Source organism: Grammomys surdaster, unplaced genomic scaffold, assembly GCF_004785775.1.
Source record: "Grammomys surdaster isolate TR1022 unplaced genomic scaffold, NIH_TR_1.0 220, whole genome shotgun sequence".
NCBI classification, from domain to species: Eukaryota; Metazoa; Chordata; class Mammalia; order Rodentia; family Muridae; genus Grammomys; species Grammomys surdaster.
In genome coordinates this window covers 8,882,501-8,901,424 of record NW_021604665.1, presented here as the reverse complement: position 1 = coordinate 8,901,424, position 18,924 = coordinate 8,882,501, and the positions used below count along the sequence as shown (strand labels likewise).

Here is an 18,924-nt window from a genome sequence, read left to right as displayed (position 1 = left end):
CGGCGCGGCCCCGCGTGAGCCGTCGCCGCCGCCAGGCGCTCCGTGCCCGGAGCCGGAGGGGGCGCCCGGCTCCGCGCTGCTTGTCGTCCTGTCGCCCCGATCCCTGCCAGTGGGGTAGATGGGTGGTCGTCGCGAGAAGTTTCCAGTGTTGGATTCCTGTGAATTGACGACGGCTCAGTTTGTTTTCTCTTCTCTGTTCTCTCCTCGGTTCTCCACTGCTCGGAAGGCCAAAAAGACAAGCGAAACCTGCCGCAGACGAAGGCTTTTGGGATTGTAGCGTCTGCACCTTTAGGAACAGCGCGGAAGCCTTTAAATGCAGCATCTGCGATGTGCGGAAAGGCACCTCCACCAGGTACTGGAAGACGTGTGTTAGCTTTTGTTGAAAGACTTGTTTTTTGGCTTTATTTCTTTCTTGCGCGGAGGAGAGGGGAATGAGTCGTACTTTCATCATTATTGATCGCCCTCTTGCCAACTTGTTGATTACGACGACCCTTTTTTAGCATTTGGGGATGAGCGATGTGGTTCGGGTTGTGTGGCATTTCAAGTTGCATCCAGTGCCTCGTGCTAAAATAAAGGGTTTATGGGAGGGATTTCCCCCAGGTTTTCATCTTGTTTCGAACAGACATTGGATTTATTTGACATTTGCATCCTTTGGCTTGTTGCTATTGGTTCCCAAAGGGAAGAGAGAAAGGAGGTAATGATATGGATTGTAGAATGTTAGACATTTTGGTATTTGCCTCGTGCAGAGTGGTTTTAATTTGTCCGGAATTAGTTTTTTCCTGAGTTTAATGTTGGTATGGGAGTACAATAAGACTGGGTTGATGCCTTTTGTCTGTCTTGGGTTGCAAATATCTCACTTTTGCAGTTGAAGATACATACTGGAGAGTTGGAAAAGTGTATTTGTGGGGCAGGGAGCCTGCTGATGTGTCTTTTGTTACTAGGTTGTGCAGAACGGTGAAGTGTGTGAAATGTTGAGGTGAATAGACTTGAAGTTTGTGTTAATGGCTTTGTGTTAAGACATTGAAAGGAATTCTTTTAAGATGAGAGTGGTTAACTACATGCGATGGCAAATGAGTTGGAACTATTTGTAGAGGTAACATTAAAACTGATTTTATAGTCTTGCAGGTGTTTTAACTTTCATTTGGAATTTCTTTTGCTAAGAGTTACATTATAGTGTTCTTACTCCCATTTAAAGGGGCTGTCTTTAGAGCCCATATGAAAGTGAGTTAGCTTAGGACTCGTTAGGAGTCTAGGTTGATGGCTAAATGTTTCATTTCAGCAGGTGCTTGCTTTTGAGTTGGCAGCATCCCACTGTGACTAGTTCCACCTGGCTGCTGAGTAAGGTGTCCTGTCAGGGTCTAATTGCTTACTTGCATCCGGGATTAAGGAGGATTGCCCCAGTTACTGGGGAATTTTGTGAATTTCACTAACTTAAGAAATGAGACCTTTGAATCAAAACTCAAGAACTGAAATTTATTTCTCTGTAAGTAGTTTTTCTCTACTAAGATAGCATCTCACTATATTTAGAGGTAATCTGGAACTGCAATCCTGTTACCTCAGCCTCTTGGGTGCTAGGATGTAGATCAGCCTTACCTCACCCAGCTAGTAGCATCTCTTTTAAAGTAAATTCACGTCAGTGTTTTGTATCATAAAAGATAGGTTTAGTTAAATGGAAAACCCATTTCTTAGGATTTGTTCTGCTATCTAAAATCGGAGATTCCATAACACAGCATGAAAGTTCAGAAATGTATTTGTTACTTTAAATCAATAGTAACTATACTATTTATGAGTAATGCTTTTTACATGTAGAATCCCGCTGAGGCCAGAGCTCTTTATTGTGGTTTTGCCTTGAGTGCTAGTGTAGTTGATGTTCAAGGAAATGACCAGGAAACTAGTAAGAACTCGAGAACCTTCCTGGTGAAGAGAAACTTCAACCAGATTCAAAAGTTTACATCTGATGTATTGCTGGGAATAATTATCTCATATTGAAATGCTTTTCAACTTTGACTTTTACTGAAAAGCCTGATTCACTAACTTTTTGGAAGCATGTGAAAGGTGTTGATTTAAGATTTTGTTTAACGTATTCAGAGCCACAGATGACAGGAGTCAAATTTTAAACGGATAAATTGGCATGCTAGGATATGCTAGTCTGTCCATTCAGGAAAAAAAATGAAATACCATCTTTCAGAGCTTTCATGCAGTTGGGTCATTCAGTAGGCTTTGAACACAGTATGCAGGTGGGAAACCTTCACCAGTTCATATTCTTTTTGAACCAATCTTGTTTGGATTTGGTTGTTATCAATACTTAGTATTTTAGATCTGTTCAGAAGTTGTCATTAAGTGGAGTGCAAGTGGCAGTTTGTGTTCTGTTTAGCTCACTGGTTCCATATGAAGAAGTAAGTGCGACCAGCGTTGATGCTCTCCTGGCCAGAGCATTCCTTCCCTTAATTTTTCTGGGATATAAACTAGTACAATATTTTTTCTTGAACCTTTTTCTAAGTAAATTTATATTTATTTCGAGTTTTTAAAAATGGTTTTATTTTTCTTTCCAGAAATTATTTTTTGCTCATATTACATCCCAATTTCAGCCCTCCTCTTCTCCCAGTTCTGCTCTTACAAGTCTCTCCCCTGTTATCCCCCCTCCCCCAGAGACAAGGAAGCCTGTGCCCTCTACCCCACCCCCCACCCCCCCAATCTAGTCAAGACTAAACACCTTCACTGAAAGTCCAACCAGGCAGTTCAGGTAAGGGAAGGGGATCTCCCATGGCAGGCAACAGAGTCAGAGACAGCACCCGCTCCACATTGTTAAGGGACTGTGTGAAGACCAAGCTGCATTTCTGCTGCAAATGTGGGGGTGTGGGGGGAGGGCTTAAGTTTTACACTGCTAAAATTTCATAGGAATTTGCTGTTTTCTCTCTTGTGGCAGTGGAAAACTTAAATTTTTATTTTATTTTATTTTTTTGCAGCAATAGGCATTAAAGTCAGGTCTATAGGAACTTCAAGCCAGATGGTTAGGGTTGGGTGGTGGGTAATAGATGAAAATTGGCAATTTTTAAATAGTGTATTTGCTGGCACACGTGTTGCTCTAAGCTAGTGTTTAAACAGCCTTAACTGGTTGGCTGGCCAGTAGTTATTGTGGAGTTGTTGATTACTCTTGCCTTTATTGCTGCTGGCATCAACCAGTCAATCTAGGAAAACAGCTTTAAATTAGTGATAGTCCAGTAGGACACAGCTATTTGCCCTTTGTGGATAGTGTTGACGATGTTCCTTAATTTAAGTAGGAAAATACTGCCCATCATCTAAAGAGCATGTATAAAATTCCTAGGATATGAAAGCTGCTGCTGAAAGGGGGGGGAGGTTGTGAAAAGGGTGGTGGAACATGTACTCAGGTAACTAATCCAAACTGTAAAGACTGCCAAAGGTTGTATAAAGTGAGACTAGAATAGTCTGGCTTGGGAATCAATTAGAAGGAAACCCCCCCCCCCCCCAATTTCTTTTGGAAAAGAAAAACTGATTTCTACAAAATCAGCTGCTAGCTTTTTACTTGTATTAGGATGTACAGTAACAGTTTTAAATCTGCAGTTAGAACTGTCAGTTTTAGAATAGAGACTTTGGAGTAGCATGGAGCAGAGTGAAAAGGACAGTCAGAAAAGTCCCAAGGGAATAGGAGGAGACATCCTATTCTATTGGGATTATCTGAGGGCAGAAGAGATTTTATACATTTGTTCCTTCATTATTTATGAATGATCCTGCAGGGCTAAGGTTTGTATTGTAGAGATAATTACTACATATATGTTGCATCTGTAATTTTTTTTTTTTTTTTTTTTTTTTTTGAGATAGGGGCCTGAATTGCCTGTAACTGGCTACATAGCTTAGGCTGGCTTTGAACTCCTGGCTTGATTCCTTGCTAGTCTCGATAGTTCTGGTATTATAGGTTATGTGCTGTTAACTCTGGCCTTCTCTAGTCTGTAATTCCTTTCCTAACCATATTTTCCCATTCTCTAATCTCTAGCTGATTTTTAAAAACAAGATTTTTATTTATATGTTAGTTGTATAGGTATGTATGTATCCTGGCAATCCAACTTCAGTCCTCTGATACAGCTTCAAGTGTTCTTAACCACTGAGTCATCTCTCCAGCCTGGTTTATTATCATTATCACCATAATCATCATTATTTATTAGTTTTTTTAAAGAGCTTTATTGGGAACTGGGGGCATACTTTACATATACCGTTCAGTCATCGTGAGTGCAATTAAGTGATTTTTCTTAGTCATTTGAAAGAGTACAGCTGTCAACACATTCCAAGTTTTAGAACATTGCCATAATGTGAGTTGCTTTCCTCTCTCAAAGTCATTGATACATAGTACAGTTAACTCTGAGGTAGTAATAGACTGCTGAAGGTTGCCTCTCTACCATGGTGTTATACCCAGTTTTGCCAAGATGGAGAGATAAAGGAGCTTTGTGTGTGTGCAGGATGGCAGGTGGGTGGGAGAGAAACACGATCCCTTTCCTAGGTGTAGCTTGAAGTAGTATTTATCCTTTTAATGAAAGACGGAAAAGTAAAGCATTATAAATGCACGAGCTAATGTAACTTTGTGCTACTGACGTTCTTAAATTGTTGGACAGAATAACTTCCTAGACATTGTGGTAAACTGATTGTGTGTGACCTTGTTTTTTCTTTGAGTGAAATGTTGTCTTTTAAAATAGAATTTACTGGAATAGGGCTGTATATTGTCAGTGATTATTACTTTGCTATTAGTGGTACATCTCCTCCTCCAGCTGTTACTTAAATTGGGCTCCCTTGAGAAATTGGAAATGCTTTGGATCATTCATTAGGTTTTGAACTTTTTTTTTTGTTTTGTTTTAAACATTCTTTTTATGTGTGCACACTCACTACATGGCACATGTGGAAGACCGAGGACAGTTTTCAAGAAGTTGGGTTCTCCTTCCACTGTGCCTGTCCTGGCCATTCCTTGTATCTGCAGAGTTTATGAATTGAACGTCTTATTTAATTACTGCCACTGTGAAAAGTTGTTTTTAGAACTTTGTGGACAGTAGAAAGAAGGAAAAATTTTAAGCTGACTACTACAGTTGTAGAGAAATAACTAGCTTTATAGAAAGAGATATTCAGGCTATTGCTGGAGCAGTGGTGGTGCACGCCTTTAATCCCAGCACTTGGGAGGCAGAGGCAGGTGGATTTCTGAGTTCGAGCCCAGCCTGGTCTACAAAGTGAGTTCCAGGACAACCAGGGCTACACAGAGAAACCCTGTCTCGAAAAACAGAAAAAAAGAGATATTCAGGCTATTGAATTGGAAGTTAGAGAAGTGACTGTTAGGATAAAATTGTGTTTGAGAGCTTTGGGGTTTTTCACTTTGTAACTTTGGACTTCCCTTATAAAGATACCTTGACAACTCAGTCTTTTGAAAAATCACTAATTAAATCACTAATTACTACAGAAGTTTTGTGGGAAAGCCACAATATAGTTAGGATCTTCGCTGAAACCCTTTAAAGGGCATCTTTCTGGCAGTCCGTTTCAGACAGCAAGATTTCCAGGACTCTTAACCATATTTCCTGAGAATCCACAACTGTGGTTTTGCACCTTGAGTCACATTTTCTTTAATAAAAACACTCTGTAAATACCTATGTTCTAGATCATCGAACCTTACCTGGCCTCTCAAGCTGATGTGCCTTTCAGAGCTTGGGGTTTTCAAGATCACTCTTAATGCAAGTTGAGAAATTACTTTGTTGTTATTGCATTGAATTTACTGTTTCATTGGTACTTATGTGTGCTTGGTGTCCTTAAAGTAAATCACCTGGGTAGTTGTGGTCGTCATTTGATAAGTTTGTATTGTGCACATAGCTGTGTGGGCTCTGTGTGCATGCATAGTGATGCAAAGACAGGTGACATTCCTATTCTCATTGAGCTTGAACTCCTATGGAGAGGGAAGAGAAAATAATATAAACAGAAAACTGAGATCATTTCAACTAGTGACACATGCCCTGAAGAGTGTGGGAGTGAGGAGCATAGAGGAATGAGGGTTGGACTGGTAGAGGGTGCTCTACATATAGATGACAGTGCTGCCATGTGCAGTTTTCCTGTTTAGGTGTGGTGATGCTGCTTGGTTTTGGAGTCATGAGAGAGTTCTTCCAGTTTACCAGTGATGTTTAGCTTTTGTTAAGTTCAGTTGTTTGCATTGCTGGCTTTGGGGTCTTAGGGTATTCAACTTTTCTTAGTTGTATGTTACATACTAAACACAGGCCAGCTAATACCTTGCAATGTTTTTTAATCACCATGATAGGAAATTATACACCACTGTATTACTGGACTGTTTGTGAGTCGTACATTAATTATGCACTTAAGTATGTGTTGAAGAACTTCTAAGGTTTAGAAACCTTCCAGTTGCAGTACTTTACCAAAAGAACTACCAGAACCAGCTCCTTTCTTCCTGCTTGTAGTAGTAGGGTTCTGGACTTGAGCTGATAATGTTCTGATGTCTTTCTGGCCTGTTTTTGTTGTTGTTGTTGTTTTGTTTTTCTCCTTGGTGGTATTATCTTTGCTCCCTTGAAGTAGTGATTACTGCTTTACCTGTTTGTACTGTAGTATACATGTTTAAAGGCTTGAATTTCTACAAAGTGAGCACATGTTTGTAACTTGATATTCCAGATTCTTCATGAAATTGTTTGGAGAACATTCCCAGAAACTCTCTGTCTACTGCTTCATTCTCTGTCATTGGTGATAAGTTTCCCTTAATGTTTTAAGTTCTGTGAGAGGAGTCTTTACTCATGGTCTTGTTGCTGTGAGCAGTTCTTGTTTATTTTACCAGTGCTGTTTTACTTTCAGGCCATTTGAGTGCTCTGAGCACCTGCCTCAGACCTCCTCTCCCCTCTCCTCCTCTTTTCTTTTTATTCTAAAGACAATCTATCATGTAGACCAGGATCTCAGATACTAAACACTAGCCCTGGATCTGGGACTAGGAGGTAGCTGGGTTGGTCAGCTGGTTAGCTCACCAAGGCAAGCTCTTCAGCACTGCCCCAGCTAGCTCACCCAATGTTGCCACCAGCAAGGGCTAGAGGCAGCTCTCCCATTCTCATGTCCTCAGGGGCTGGCTCACCAGCACCCCTAACACCAGAGTCAGAGCTCAAGTGCTGCCTAGTCTAGGGGCAGGGCTAGCTCTCCCTCTTTCTCATGACCTTAGGGTCCGCCCTGCTGCAAGCAGCAGGGGCAAAGGGGGAAAGAGTCTGACTTTATGTGAATGGGATTAAAGGTGTGAAACTTGTAGAGGTCATAAAAAGGAGTTTATTCTCATCGCTCATTGTTTTATTTAGTAGTTTTTCTTTTTGTTTGTATTTTTGAGCTGGAGCCTTAACTAGCCAGGGTTGACCTGGTACTCAATATGTAGCCCAGGCTAACCTTGAACAGTTAGTTCTCTTGCCGCTGCCTCCAAAGCTTCATTCTCTGGCATGTCCTACTATACCTGGCCTGGCTCATCAGACACTTATATTTCAAGACATTGATTAATAAATGGAGAATTCCTCTTTTAAGAACTTGGATTGAAAAAGATCAGCATCATGTAGTACCAAGTGAAGGGAAATGCCAACTGAGGTGACTGTGATGATTGGCATGGTGTGAGGCAGCTCATAAGAAAAGTTGATAAAATAGTCTCTTCCTTGAAGAGAAGGACTCATCATTGTATTTGAATGTAAGATTGGTTGTATCGTCTGGTTCATTTTGGGCTTGAACTCAAGATTGTTAGCCTTCTTCCCTGGATTAGTGGACCACAACTGGACTTCGCCACTCTATGTCCTGTTTCTTTACTTCTTTATTTACCCTATCCTAATTTACCCTATCCTAAACACCTGGAGATTTACAAAGTGCTCTGCAATTGGACAACATCCAGCCCATCATCTACATACTTTTACTTTGCTCCAAATGCTTTGAATTCCCAGAGACTCGTTATTATTAGTCTTGCTATTATTATTATCATCATTATTATTACTGCCTCATTGTCTCCATGGTTGTGTACATATTACACTTGCTTCTACACTTGAACAGCTTAAAGTCAGTTCAATCCATGGGTTGAAAAGCTGAGTTCTGATAGTGAGTCCCAAAGGTGCCACACAGATCACTCACAGATCCTGCTTCAAATTGTCTCCTGGTTTGCATTGCTTTTAGGAGGAAACCTAAATCCTGAATATCTCAAGGTTTTTGTGGTTTAGTCTTTTCCTGTGTCTGTCTTCAGAATTTGTGCAAGCAGCATGCAACTACTCCATCTGCCCTCTCTACAGATTGTTTGTTCGGAAACCGTTTGGTGTTTTCTGAGTGTGGACTGTGACTTCCTACATCCATGTATTTATTCTTCCTCTATTTTCTTTCTTCCCTTCTCCTTCATTCTTTTCCTTCCCTTCCTTTTTTTTCTTCTTCTAGACAGGGTTTCTCTGTGTACCCCTGTTTTTTGTTTTTGTTTTTTTTCGAGCCTTCCCTTCCTTTTTAAAGATCTATTTTTATTTTATATATATTGGTGTTTTTTGAATGTATATGGGTCTGTGTGAGGGTGTTGGATCCCCTGGAACTAGAGTTACAGATACTTTTAAGCTGCCATGTGGGTGACAGAAATTGGATTTGGCCCCCTGGAAGACCAACCTGTGATCTTAACTGCCCAGCCATCTCTCCAGCTTCCCCCCCCTTCTTCTTCTCCTCTTCTTCTTCCTCCCCTCCCCCCATCCCTCCCTCCCTTCCAAGACAGGGTTTCATGTGTGTAGCCCTGGTTGTCTTGGACCAGTCTGGCTTGAAACACAGAGATTCACCTACCTCTTGACTCCACAGTGCTGGGATTAAAGGGCCATCTCTGCCCCCTTTCTGTTTTCTTTTTAAGGGTTTTTGCTTTTTGTGTGTTCTAGCTGATGTGTTTGTCCTTCCAGATGACCTTCTATGAAGCCTTTTTTTGCACACATTCTGTCATGCATATATTCTATCAGCTCTGTTTTTATTTGGTTGCCAGTGTGCCTCTTTTTCATCTTGTTAGAGGACGGGGTGGTTTGTTTTTTTTTTTTTTTTAATAGTTTTGTTTTCCTGTGTTTATTATAATACACCCTGGCACTTCTAGAGGTTCACAGATGTCTGCTGTATAGAATAAAGACTTGGAGAACTATATAGTTCTTTTGGCGGTTAAGGTTCAAAAGCCAGGGGCTGGCGAGATGGCTCAGCGGTTAAGAGCACTGACTGCTCTTCCAGAGGTCCTGAGTTCAAATCCCAGCAACCACATGGTGGCTCACAACCATCCGTAATGAGATTGGATGCCCTATTCTGGTGTGTCCGAAGACAGCTACAGTGTACTCATATGCATGAAATAAATAAATAAATCTTAAAAAAAAAAAAGATTTAAAAGCCATTACCTTATTTGTGCTACAGCAGCACTCACTCCCACACAGCCCGAAGTTTTGAGTTCTTATAAATGTTTTTTCATATATGAGGGCTTTTTCTCTTGTGTTTATTTAATGTTACTGGGTTAGGTGAACATTGTCTTCCTTAAGTGTGCCCCTAAGAGTAGTGTTCCTGTTTTTCTGGTTTTGTTTTCTAAACAAAAACTGAGACTTAAATTTAAGATTAAAAAGTCTTGGAGGCAGGAAGTAGTGAGTGCATTTAAAGTAGTTCCTGTAGTGCTTGTTTGAGTTGTGGTGCTTTATGGCACACTTGAATATCAACTGTCATAAGTATTATCCTAGTAGCCCAGGTGGTTGTTTTAGTGGCCAGAAGTTGTTGGGAAGTCTGGAAATGAAGCAGGGGGTTGATTGTATGGGATAAACCAATTTTGAAGAGGCAGATTGCTTTTTATAAACTGGCACCTAATGCAGCTTACAGGTGGTCAAAGCACTGACCAATGTTGGAAGCCCTCTGTCCATTTTACCATTGTAATGTGTCTATAACTTGATGTTATACCTCCTTCATAGTGTTGATAGTGTCATCTTCATACCCTTAGTTCACTAGTGTGCTGAGTAAGGTGGAGTAGTTGTGTTCTGTGGAGTTCTTGATACAGTCACTTCATATATTTAGCTATATTTTCATTTCATGCAGTGATTGACACTATGGTGGCAAAAATGAACCCAGTAAATTATGGCAGTTGTAGATACGCTATAGTATTACTCAGAAATTGAGAGTTGGAATCATAAGGTAAACGGTGAAATTTTTAAGCAGGGTTAGATACTGCTTTCTCTTTTCTGAGTGAATTAACAATATCTGTTTTATATTGTGGTTGGACAAGAAAAATAAAAGAAAAACAGTGGAAGATATATAGGGATATGTAAAAAAGCATCTAAGTTAAAACTTAATGTAGTTTTCTATACAATTAAATAGCATGAAGCATATAGTTAAAAACATTTTAGTAGCTTTTGGAAAGACTAGATTAAGGGAATGCTAGTTTCTTCAGCATGATGAATCTTAAAATGTGGTTAGTCATAGAGAGAAAACAAACTTGGTGACTGCTTTCTAAGAACAGCTCAGATGTTGCATGTTGGGTGTGAGGTTCTCTTTCTTTTACGAAAACTCTGTGTTTGCTACCACAGGTACTAAAGGAATAGAATGTGGCAAGAAGTCAGACTCTTGACTCAAGCTACTCCCTCCCACCCCCAATCCAGAACCTTTTAGTGGTCTATATCGTCTATAAGGAGAAAGGAGCCATTTAGACTGACTGCAAGATTCAGATTTTTTGACCAATTCCTGAGTCATTGCTGTCTACCATGTGTGGCAATATGATTGCTCAAACATTAGGTGAATCAAACTTAGGGCCTTAGGAAGAGCATCTAGTGTTCATCACAGCTGAGCCACTTCCACAGCCCATTAGTTTCTTACTATATGAGTAAAGAAAATGTCAGTCGTGATGCATGTCTCTAATTCTAGCATTTGGGAGGCAGAGGCAGGCTGATTTCTGAGTTCCAGGACAGTCAGAGCTACACAGAGAAACCCTGTATCCAAAGGGAGGGGGGGACGACTTTAGAACCTATTTAGAGACTAAACAAAAATAGAAACACTTCTCATTGTCACCAGCTGAAATGTTTTTGAGGAATTTAGTTACTGGGCCACAAATACTTGAGTCTATTTCCCCTGGTGCTCTGTAGTAAAGGAGGTTTTGTTATGAATGACAGAATGGGATAGGTGATAGCATCGTATGGGAGTGGGAAGGTAAGCTCTATGAAAGACTTCAAAGCTTTAATATAGTTCACTTTGGATGCATTTAAGAAAAGTTTTGTGAACATATTATGGCTACAAATTCTTTATTTGTAAGAAGAGTAAAGTGAAAATCTGCTTTGTTGTAAATTGTATTCTAGAAGAACTAAGATTCTGAATTTTTTTTTTTTTAATCAACACCTTACTCAAATCGAGTCCACTGAAGAACAGATTTCTGTGCAAGGAGACTGAGTGTGTTTATTTTGAATTTATGTAGGTTCATGGTTCTCAGACCTTAGCCTGTGGAAACACCTGTAAGATTTGTTTAAATACCTTGCTGGATCTTAATCCCAAGTGTCTTCGTTAAGCAATTATGAAGTAGGACCCAGAACTTGTCAATGGGTTCTCAGGCAGTATCATGCTGCTGGTCTTTCTTCAGCTTTTCCTATTTAGGACCTCAGAGCATAGAGGCATGTACACTAGGCATAGAAATCAAATACTTGAGGATAATATCATAAGTTTACCTTAAGTTTTTTGATGTACATTGATTTTTTTTAACATTTATTAGAAACAAAAACTAATTTGCATACTAACCAGGTAGATGTACTTAGTTTTATATATCTTAGCTTAATATCGTATGTGTGAAGCATAAAGCATTTTCAGTGTTTTTCAGAATTATTAGTTTGATTTTTATAATCAGATTCTGAGAATGCTGCATCACAAATGCATAGTACAGACTGGCAGAAAGATCTTTAGGGCCATCAAAGAAATTGTCAGGTCTTTCTTAATCCAAAGTCAAAATTTATTGACTTTTTTAAAAAATGAAATTCAAATGAACTCAGTTTGTGTTTTCCAGGACAGGTTTTCTGTTTCCTGGAGCTAGCTCTGTAGACCAGGCTGTAGACCAGGACAGGTTTTCTGTTTCCTGGAGCTAGCTCTGTAGACCAGGCTGCCTTGAACTCAGGTCTTCACCTGCCTCTGCCTCTGCCTCCTAGCTTTTTTTTTACCTTTTTATTTTGGGTCACAACTAAGTTGTAAAAAGAATTTAAATTAAAAAGAAAAATAATTATGTGTATGTGTTCATGTGAGTGCAGGTACCCACAGAAACCAGAAGAGAGCATTGGATCCTCTGGTACCTTGTCATGTGCTGTTCACTCTGGTCCTCCACAAAAGCAGTATGAGCTCTTAACAGTTGAGGGACCCAATTTTTAAGAGATTGGCTGCCTTCTGCCTCAAGAGCTGGCATTCAAAGAAGATATGTGCAACCACTGTCTGACTGAAAACACTTTTTTGGTTTTTCGAGACAGGGTTTCTCTGTGTAGTCCTGGCTGTCCTGGGACTCACTCTGTAGACAAGGCTGTCCTCGAAGTGCTGGGATTAAAGGCGTGCGCCACCACTGCCTGCCCGGTGTGAAAATACTGATCTTAAAAGACTTCATACTTAGATGGCATGTGTTGTGAGTGTGAACCTGTGTTAAGTGACATGGTAACTGGGATTGCGAGGCATGCTAGTATCCCCAAATAAAGCTTGGGGTGTGTATGCGTGGCACCATTATTAGTTACCCAAAACAAAAAGGGAAGGATTTTTCAGAACAAAGAATGGTTATGTCAAAAGTTTGAATTGTTAGAGTGATTTGGTCATTTACACATTATATACACATATAACATCATTATGTCTCATGATTATTCCAAGAGTCAAAAATCTTTAAAAAAAATTCAAAATCATTTTGAAAATTATAAAGCGTAAATTGGCATTGAACTCCTTAAGTATGCCTATGCTAGTGGTATTTATTGGTTCTGACACTATTATAATTAAAGTGTGTATTACATAGAAGCTGAAAGGTGATGATTACATGGAGCACAGTATACTACTTTCAGTTTTCTGTGAATCTGTAAATGAGTCTAGAAAATGCTTAGGAAAGGGTATGTCAGAGGCAGGAGAGACTTGATGGTTAAGAGCAAAGGACCCAGGTTCAACTCAAAACCATCCATACATAACTCCAGTTCCAGGGGGTAAAAAACCCTCCTCTGACTTCTGTGGATACCAGAATGTATGTATTTGGTGCATAGCCAAGCATGCAGGTGGAACATGCAAAAGAAAAATGTAAATTTTGATTTGACTGAATGTACAGCTACTGTTGCAGGCACCTGAACATAGCCCATTAGTCATGTATGATATTCTGGATCAGCTATTCGAATAGTGCTCTCTATACTTACTTTCCACATCAGCTTTATGTACTTTTTCCTAATGTTAATACTCAAAGCAGTTTTGGGAGGTATCTGTTACTGGATTTTATGTTCAGTAGGATAGGAAAGGTGATGAAACTAAATGGACCAATTAGTGTGTACAAGGTGTAAACTTCTTTACCCTGCATCTTCACAACATTCCATCCTTTTCTAGGGCTATTTCAGTTTGTAGAGAGCAATATTATAATGCTTATTCAGAATTCTGGAAAAAAGCCTAGTCACAGAGCCTGTAATGGTTATTTAACACTGTATAGATTAAGAGATTCATTTTACTTACTCCTGTTTCTTTTTCTTTGTGTTTCTTATCCTTCTCATTCTGACTCCTTGAGAAATAATACCGTTAAATCTAGACAAGAGTATATAGTATTTCCTGCCTTGAAATCAAAAGGGTTGTTCATTGCTTGACTTAGAAAATTGCACAATTCCTCGAAAGAACTTTTCATGATATTATTAAAATTACCAGCAAGAAGCAATGAGTTGTGAATTCTGTAGGTAAGTAGCACAGTGGGAAGTACCTGTTGCCTGGGCAAAATCAGGTGGCTATAAGCTTGGGACCCTGTAAGCTCTGCTTTCACTGTGTGCACTGGCTCTGTTTCCAGTTCTTTCCGTTACTGAGGAATTTAGGTGATACTCAGCTTGTCCTTAGTTATTCTAGGATATAGTATATGTCAGTAAATGGGTTAGCTCATGGGTTGGCAAATGCCTGCTTTCCTGTCTACCTCTGTTATTCTAGATACAGAGGACTGTGAACCGTCTTCCTTAAACATGGCGTGTAGTTTGTCTATCACATCATATACAAAGAGCTTACTGCTGCTGATCCCTCTGATTCCTAATTATGAAATTTGCCGTTGTCCCCCCCCCCCAATTGAAAAAAAATCTCCTTCCTGATGGGCTTTGTGTTTTGTTTTGGAGTCTCTTTTTGAAGGGATCCTGAGTCTGTACACATAGGATCTTGTGTGATTGTTTTCTGAAACAGGATTTAAACTTTCTCTTAAATATTATTAAATATTTAATTAAATATATTAATTAAATATAATATTGATGCCAAATTATTTGTCTAGAGATTTGTAGGGAAAATGGATTTGTCTGTAATGTGCTACTCCAATGATGTATGAGTAAGTATTTACATAATTTGGTATCTCTGCTTGAAGGAGTTTTATCTGATACAGATGTTAGAGTGTTCAGTTAATATGTAACTGAACAGTTTTCTTTTTTTTAAATAACTAAACTCTTCATTTACACACCCTAATTTTTCCTAGTTCAGTGTAGACTGATGGAAAGTGAGGGTGAGTGAAGACAATGGTATTTAAATATCCGAAGTTCTTGAAGGGAGGTGGTACATACCTTTAATCCCAGCACTTGGGAGGCAGAGGCTGGGGAGTCTGTAAGTTCTAAGACCAAGCCGCCAGGTCTTTAGAATGACTAGGGCTACATAGAGACTTTGTCTCAAACAACAAAACAGAGGACCCCCAAAAGAAGAATGTCAGAAAACTTGGACTCACTACAGAACACCCAGTGCAGAATACAAGTATGTTTTAAGTATTTGATGTACTGCAGCATACTTATAATTTGTTTTAATTAAAATAAGGAAACACCTTGTAGCAAGTTCTTCTGACAGATGCCATCTACATTTGGAGGTTTCTGTGACTAAACTAGCATGTATTGAACATCAGATGTGTATTGACTGTACTAGGTGCTATGTGTGGAGGCACAGCTTGTCCTTAGCATGATAAGCCATCCCAGGGTTGGGTAGCTTGGTGTGACTTTTTGTTTTTAAAGCTTCACTAATGACTTTGTAGTCCACCCATTGCTGATAAGATCCAACATTTAATGGGGATTTAACATATAGTAGGAGTTAAGTTGATTTCATACATTTTTCTTATTTTAATCCTTACCAGGCAATGGTATACAGAGAGGAATACAGAGAATGGTATACAGGCTCTTTAACAGAAGGAAGTGAGGCTTAGAGTTTAACATTCCTAAGCCCAAGGTTCCCCCCCCCCCCCCAGTAGAATTGCACTTAATTTTTCTTGCTGCATAGAAATAGCCTATTTTTTTTTAAAATCACAAGTTAGAAACGTTAGATGCCCATCCACCATGACAGTCAACATACTAAACTCTCAGTCTATTCTAATATTTTACTGCCCTGATGCTATTCTTCACTTCATTTTTAAAATTTTTTTATTGGATGTTTTATGAATTTTTTTGTTTGTTTGGTTGGTTTTTCGAGACAGGGTTTCTCTGTGTAGCCCTGGCTGTCCTGGAACTCACTCTGTAGACCAGGCTAGCCTCAAATTCTCCAACTCAGAAATCCGCCTGTCTCTGCCTCCCAAGTGCTGGGGTTAAAGGTGTGCACCACCACTGCCCGGCTGAATTTTTTTATTTCAGTGTATTTTGCAAGAATCTCTGTACCTGTATCAATTAGTCTAGTCTCTTGGAGAAAACATCAGAAATAGAGCGTGTAGTTTGTCTACTCAACAATTGGTTGATATTTTTCTTTCTTTCTTTTTTTTTTTTTTTTTTTTTTTTTTTTTTTTTTTGGTTTTTTGAGACAGGGTTTCTCTGTGTAGCCCTGGCTGTCCTGGAGCTCACTCTGTAGACCAGGCTGTCCTCGAACTCAGAAATCCGCCTGCCTCTACCTCACAAGTGCTGGGATTAAAAGCGTGCGCCACCACCGCCCAGCGGTTGATATTTTTCTATCTGCAAGGCTCTCTTGCCCTTGGTATGCATTTCCTGGCCACACTAATCAGTGTCCATTGAACTTATTCTTTATCCCACTATGTTGCTTGCCCAACCACATATACTTTGTGATTCAGGGCAGACTCACATCACCGAGGGACATCCCTAGTCTAGTTGGACAATTGTCTAAAAACTTACCCTTTATCCCCATCTGCTAAACTCCAGGTTCTGATACAAGGTCCAGCTAATGATAAGCCTTCTGGAAAACCATTCTTGATTCTTGTCTGATCATTAAAGCAGTAGGTGTTGTATTAGATCTCCAGAAGGACATGAAATTATTTTGTACTGGATTTTTTCCCCCCTCTTCACATTTGTTTCTCTGTATTTAAGCTAGAAGCCCTCAGGGTAGATAAATTATTAGATTTTCCAGAACAGGCTTTTGTATTCTTTACTAAACATTTCAGAGCATAATCCATTATGCTCATTTCTTCTTTAAATGCTTTTCACCTTTAGGGATAATTATGTCACGTTGGTTAAATTACTATGCAAATAGAAAAAATTCCAGTTTTAAAAACTGAGTTTAGGTATGGTGGCACACTGCTGTGGTCCCAGCAGTCAGGAAGATGAAGATTTGGAGGCCAGTCTGGGCTACCGAAGTAGCAAATTCAAAGCCAGCTCACACTGAAAGCGTTTAATCTCTATCTAGCAAACAGGAACACAGCACACAATTCTGCAACACAAACAAGAAACTAGGTGGCTTGGAAATATTGATATACTTGGTTTTTGGTTTCTTGAGACAGTTTCTCTGTGTAGTCCTGGCTCTCCTGAAAACCCCCTCTGTAAGACCAGTCTCTTTGAACTCAGATCTTATTGCTGTCCACTGTGCTGGAATTGAAGGTGTGACCACGAGGCTGGGCTGCTATTGTCTTATTCCTCACTGCTTTTTTTTTCTTTTTTTTCTGGTTTACTTTTTACATACACTATCAATTTTAGGATGGTTCCTGTGATTATAGTTTCAAGTGAATATTTGCTTTTCTGCTCAGAGCAGACATACTGTTGATGCAAAATAGGTTTCTAATGAAGCCAATTGCTCTAAGAAGGCAAGTTCGTCACAGGTGGGCTTCTTGAATTCTCTGTTCAAGCTGCTGGATACAAATTGTACAAATAGGAACAGGGTGGGTAGTCTCAATCCTGAAAATGGCTTAAGGTGATGGTAAAGGTAGATTAAATCCAACAAAAACTTGTAGTACTTTCCTTCAGAGATTTTGCAATTGAGTAGCACTCCAAATGGCTGTAGTTCTGTTCTAAGGGGTTTTTCAAGAGATGAGCTCTTGAACCAGGTACTATCATTTTTGGCCAACTGGGGAAATTCTGGGCCTTTCCTTTCAGCCCTTTGACATTGTTTTATAACTGAAGTCTCTAAATTGTTTATTAATGCTTTCAGAATTATTCGGTCTAATGTGAGTTTCATGAGTGGAAATGTTATTTCTCTCAATGCATTGTGGTGTTTTGGTAAAAAGATTTGCTGCATTTTAAAAATATACACCAGTTAACAATTGCCAAGCTAATAGGGTGGTCTTCAACTTTGTCTCCTTCCTTGCTGGATACCTTTCTCTAGTGCTGGGACTACAAGCATGTACTTTGATGCCAAGCCCAATAGTTGATGTTTGAATAAACTTCAGGCTGGTAGTTAGTATTTGTTTGCTTTTTATTTTCTTGTGTTTCAGAAATCATTTGCATATGGTAAGTTGCATAGTGACCCCCAAATATATGAAGCTTCAGTGTTGCTAGTCAGGAATGACCTCTTCGGCCATCACTGAGTTTATGCTTCCACAAAGCTTTGCAGCGTAGATCATTTCTGAAAAGATGGATGCTATAGTCTATGGGGTGTGTTATGTGGGGGGGAGTGTGTAATGATGGTTTTGACACTAAATTGAGACCTCAAAAATATTAGAATCTGTTGCCAACCAAATTAATCAAGAATGAAAATACATTTAAAAATATTTAGCAAGCTAGTGAGAAGATACTTTGCTGTACAAAAATATGACTTATTTGTAGTGTTTTTAGTATGCATCTTTAAATGTGTTAAACAAGTAGACTTTAATTTTGTGATTTTATTGTAATTTGTTCATTAATTTCTTGTTTGCTAGTGTTTCACATGATAGTCTAGGTTAGTTTACAATTCACTGTGTAGCCCAATCTGGCCTCCCGAATGCTAGGATCACAATGTGAGTTCATCATGCCTAATTTACTTACACTTGAGATTTTAGAGATGATAAATAGTAAAAATACCTGTTTATATCATTAATTCCTTTTGAATGATACTTGTGGTTTCATTGATTGGTCTGTCTTTATATTGACTCTGTAGTTTTAATTCATGTAGCTTCATAACATCTTGAAATCAAGAAATGTGACCCTTCTTGGTTTATTTTCAGTTAATTTGGTTTATTCTCAGTTTATTTGACTGCATTTCACCTTTTATAATTCCATTATAAATTTTAGAATCAGCTCTCCAAATCCTGTGAAAGGATATACTAGGACTTTGAATATATATGTACAAAATGGAAGAAAGCAGGCATTTCACTGTTCTAATCCATGAACATAGTTTATCTTTTTATTTAGGTTGGCCTTGAACTCCTGCCTTTGCCTTCCTGGTGCTGGGATTACAGGGATGATGGTCTGCCATACCCAGTTGTTAACCTGTGTGTATGTGTGTGTTTTCTCCATCCCGCTTTTCCTCTCCTTCTTGTTAACTTTTCTAGCAGTGACTTTTACTGTTTGTTGTTGGTCTTTGTGTGTGTGTGTGTGTGTGTGTGTGTGTGTGTGTGTGTGTGTGTGT

The 18,924-nt window shown here is 39.2% G+C and overlaps 1 protein-coding gene across 1 annotated transcript in view; it reads left to right on the top strand.

Moving 5' to 3' along the window:
- Rybp (RING1 and YY1 binding protein) overlaps window positions 1-18,924 on the top strand; it is a 51,686-nt gene that overhangs the window by 737 nt on the left and 32,025 nt on the right. The window contains exon 2 of the mRNA XM_028773041.1: window positions 227-352. Within this exon, the coding sequence (XP_028628874.1) occupies window positions 227-352 (126 nt within the window). The remainder of the gene's footprint in view (window positions 1-226; window positions 353-18,924) is intronic.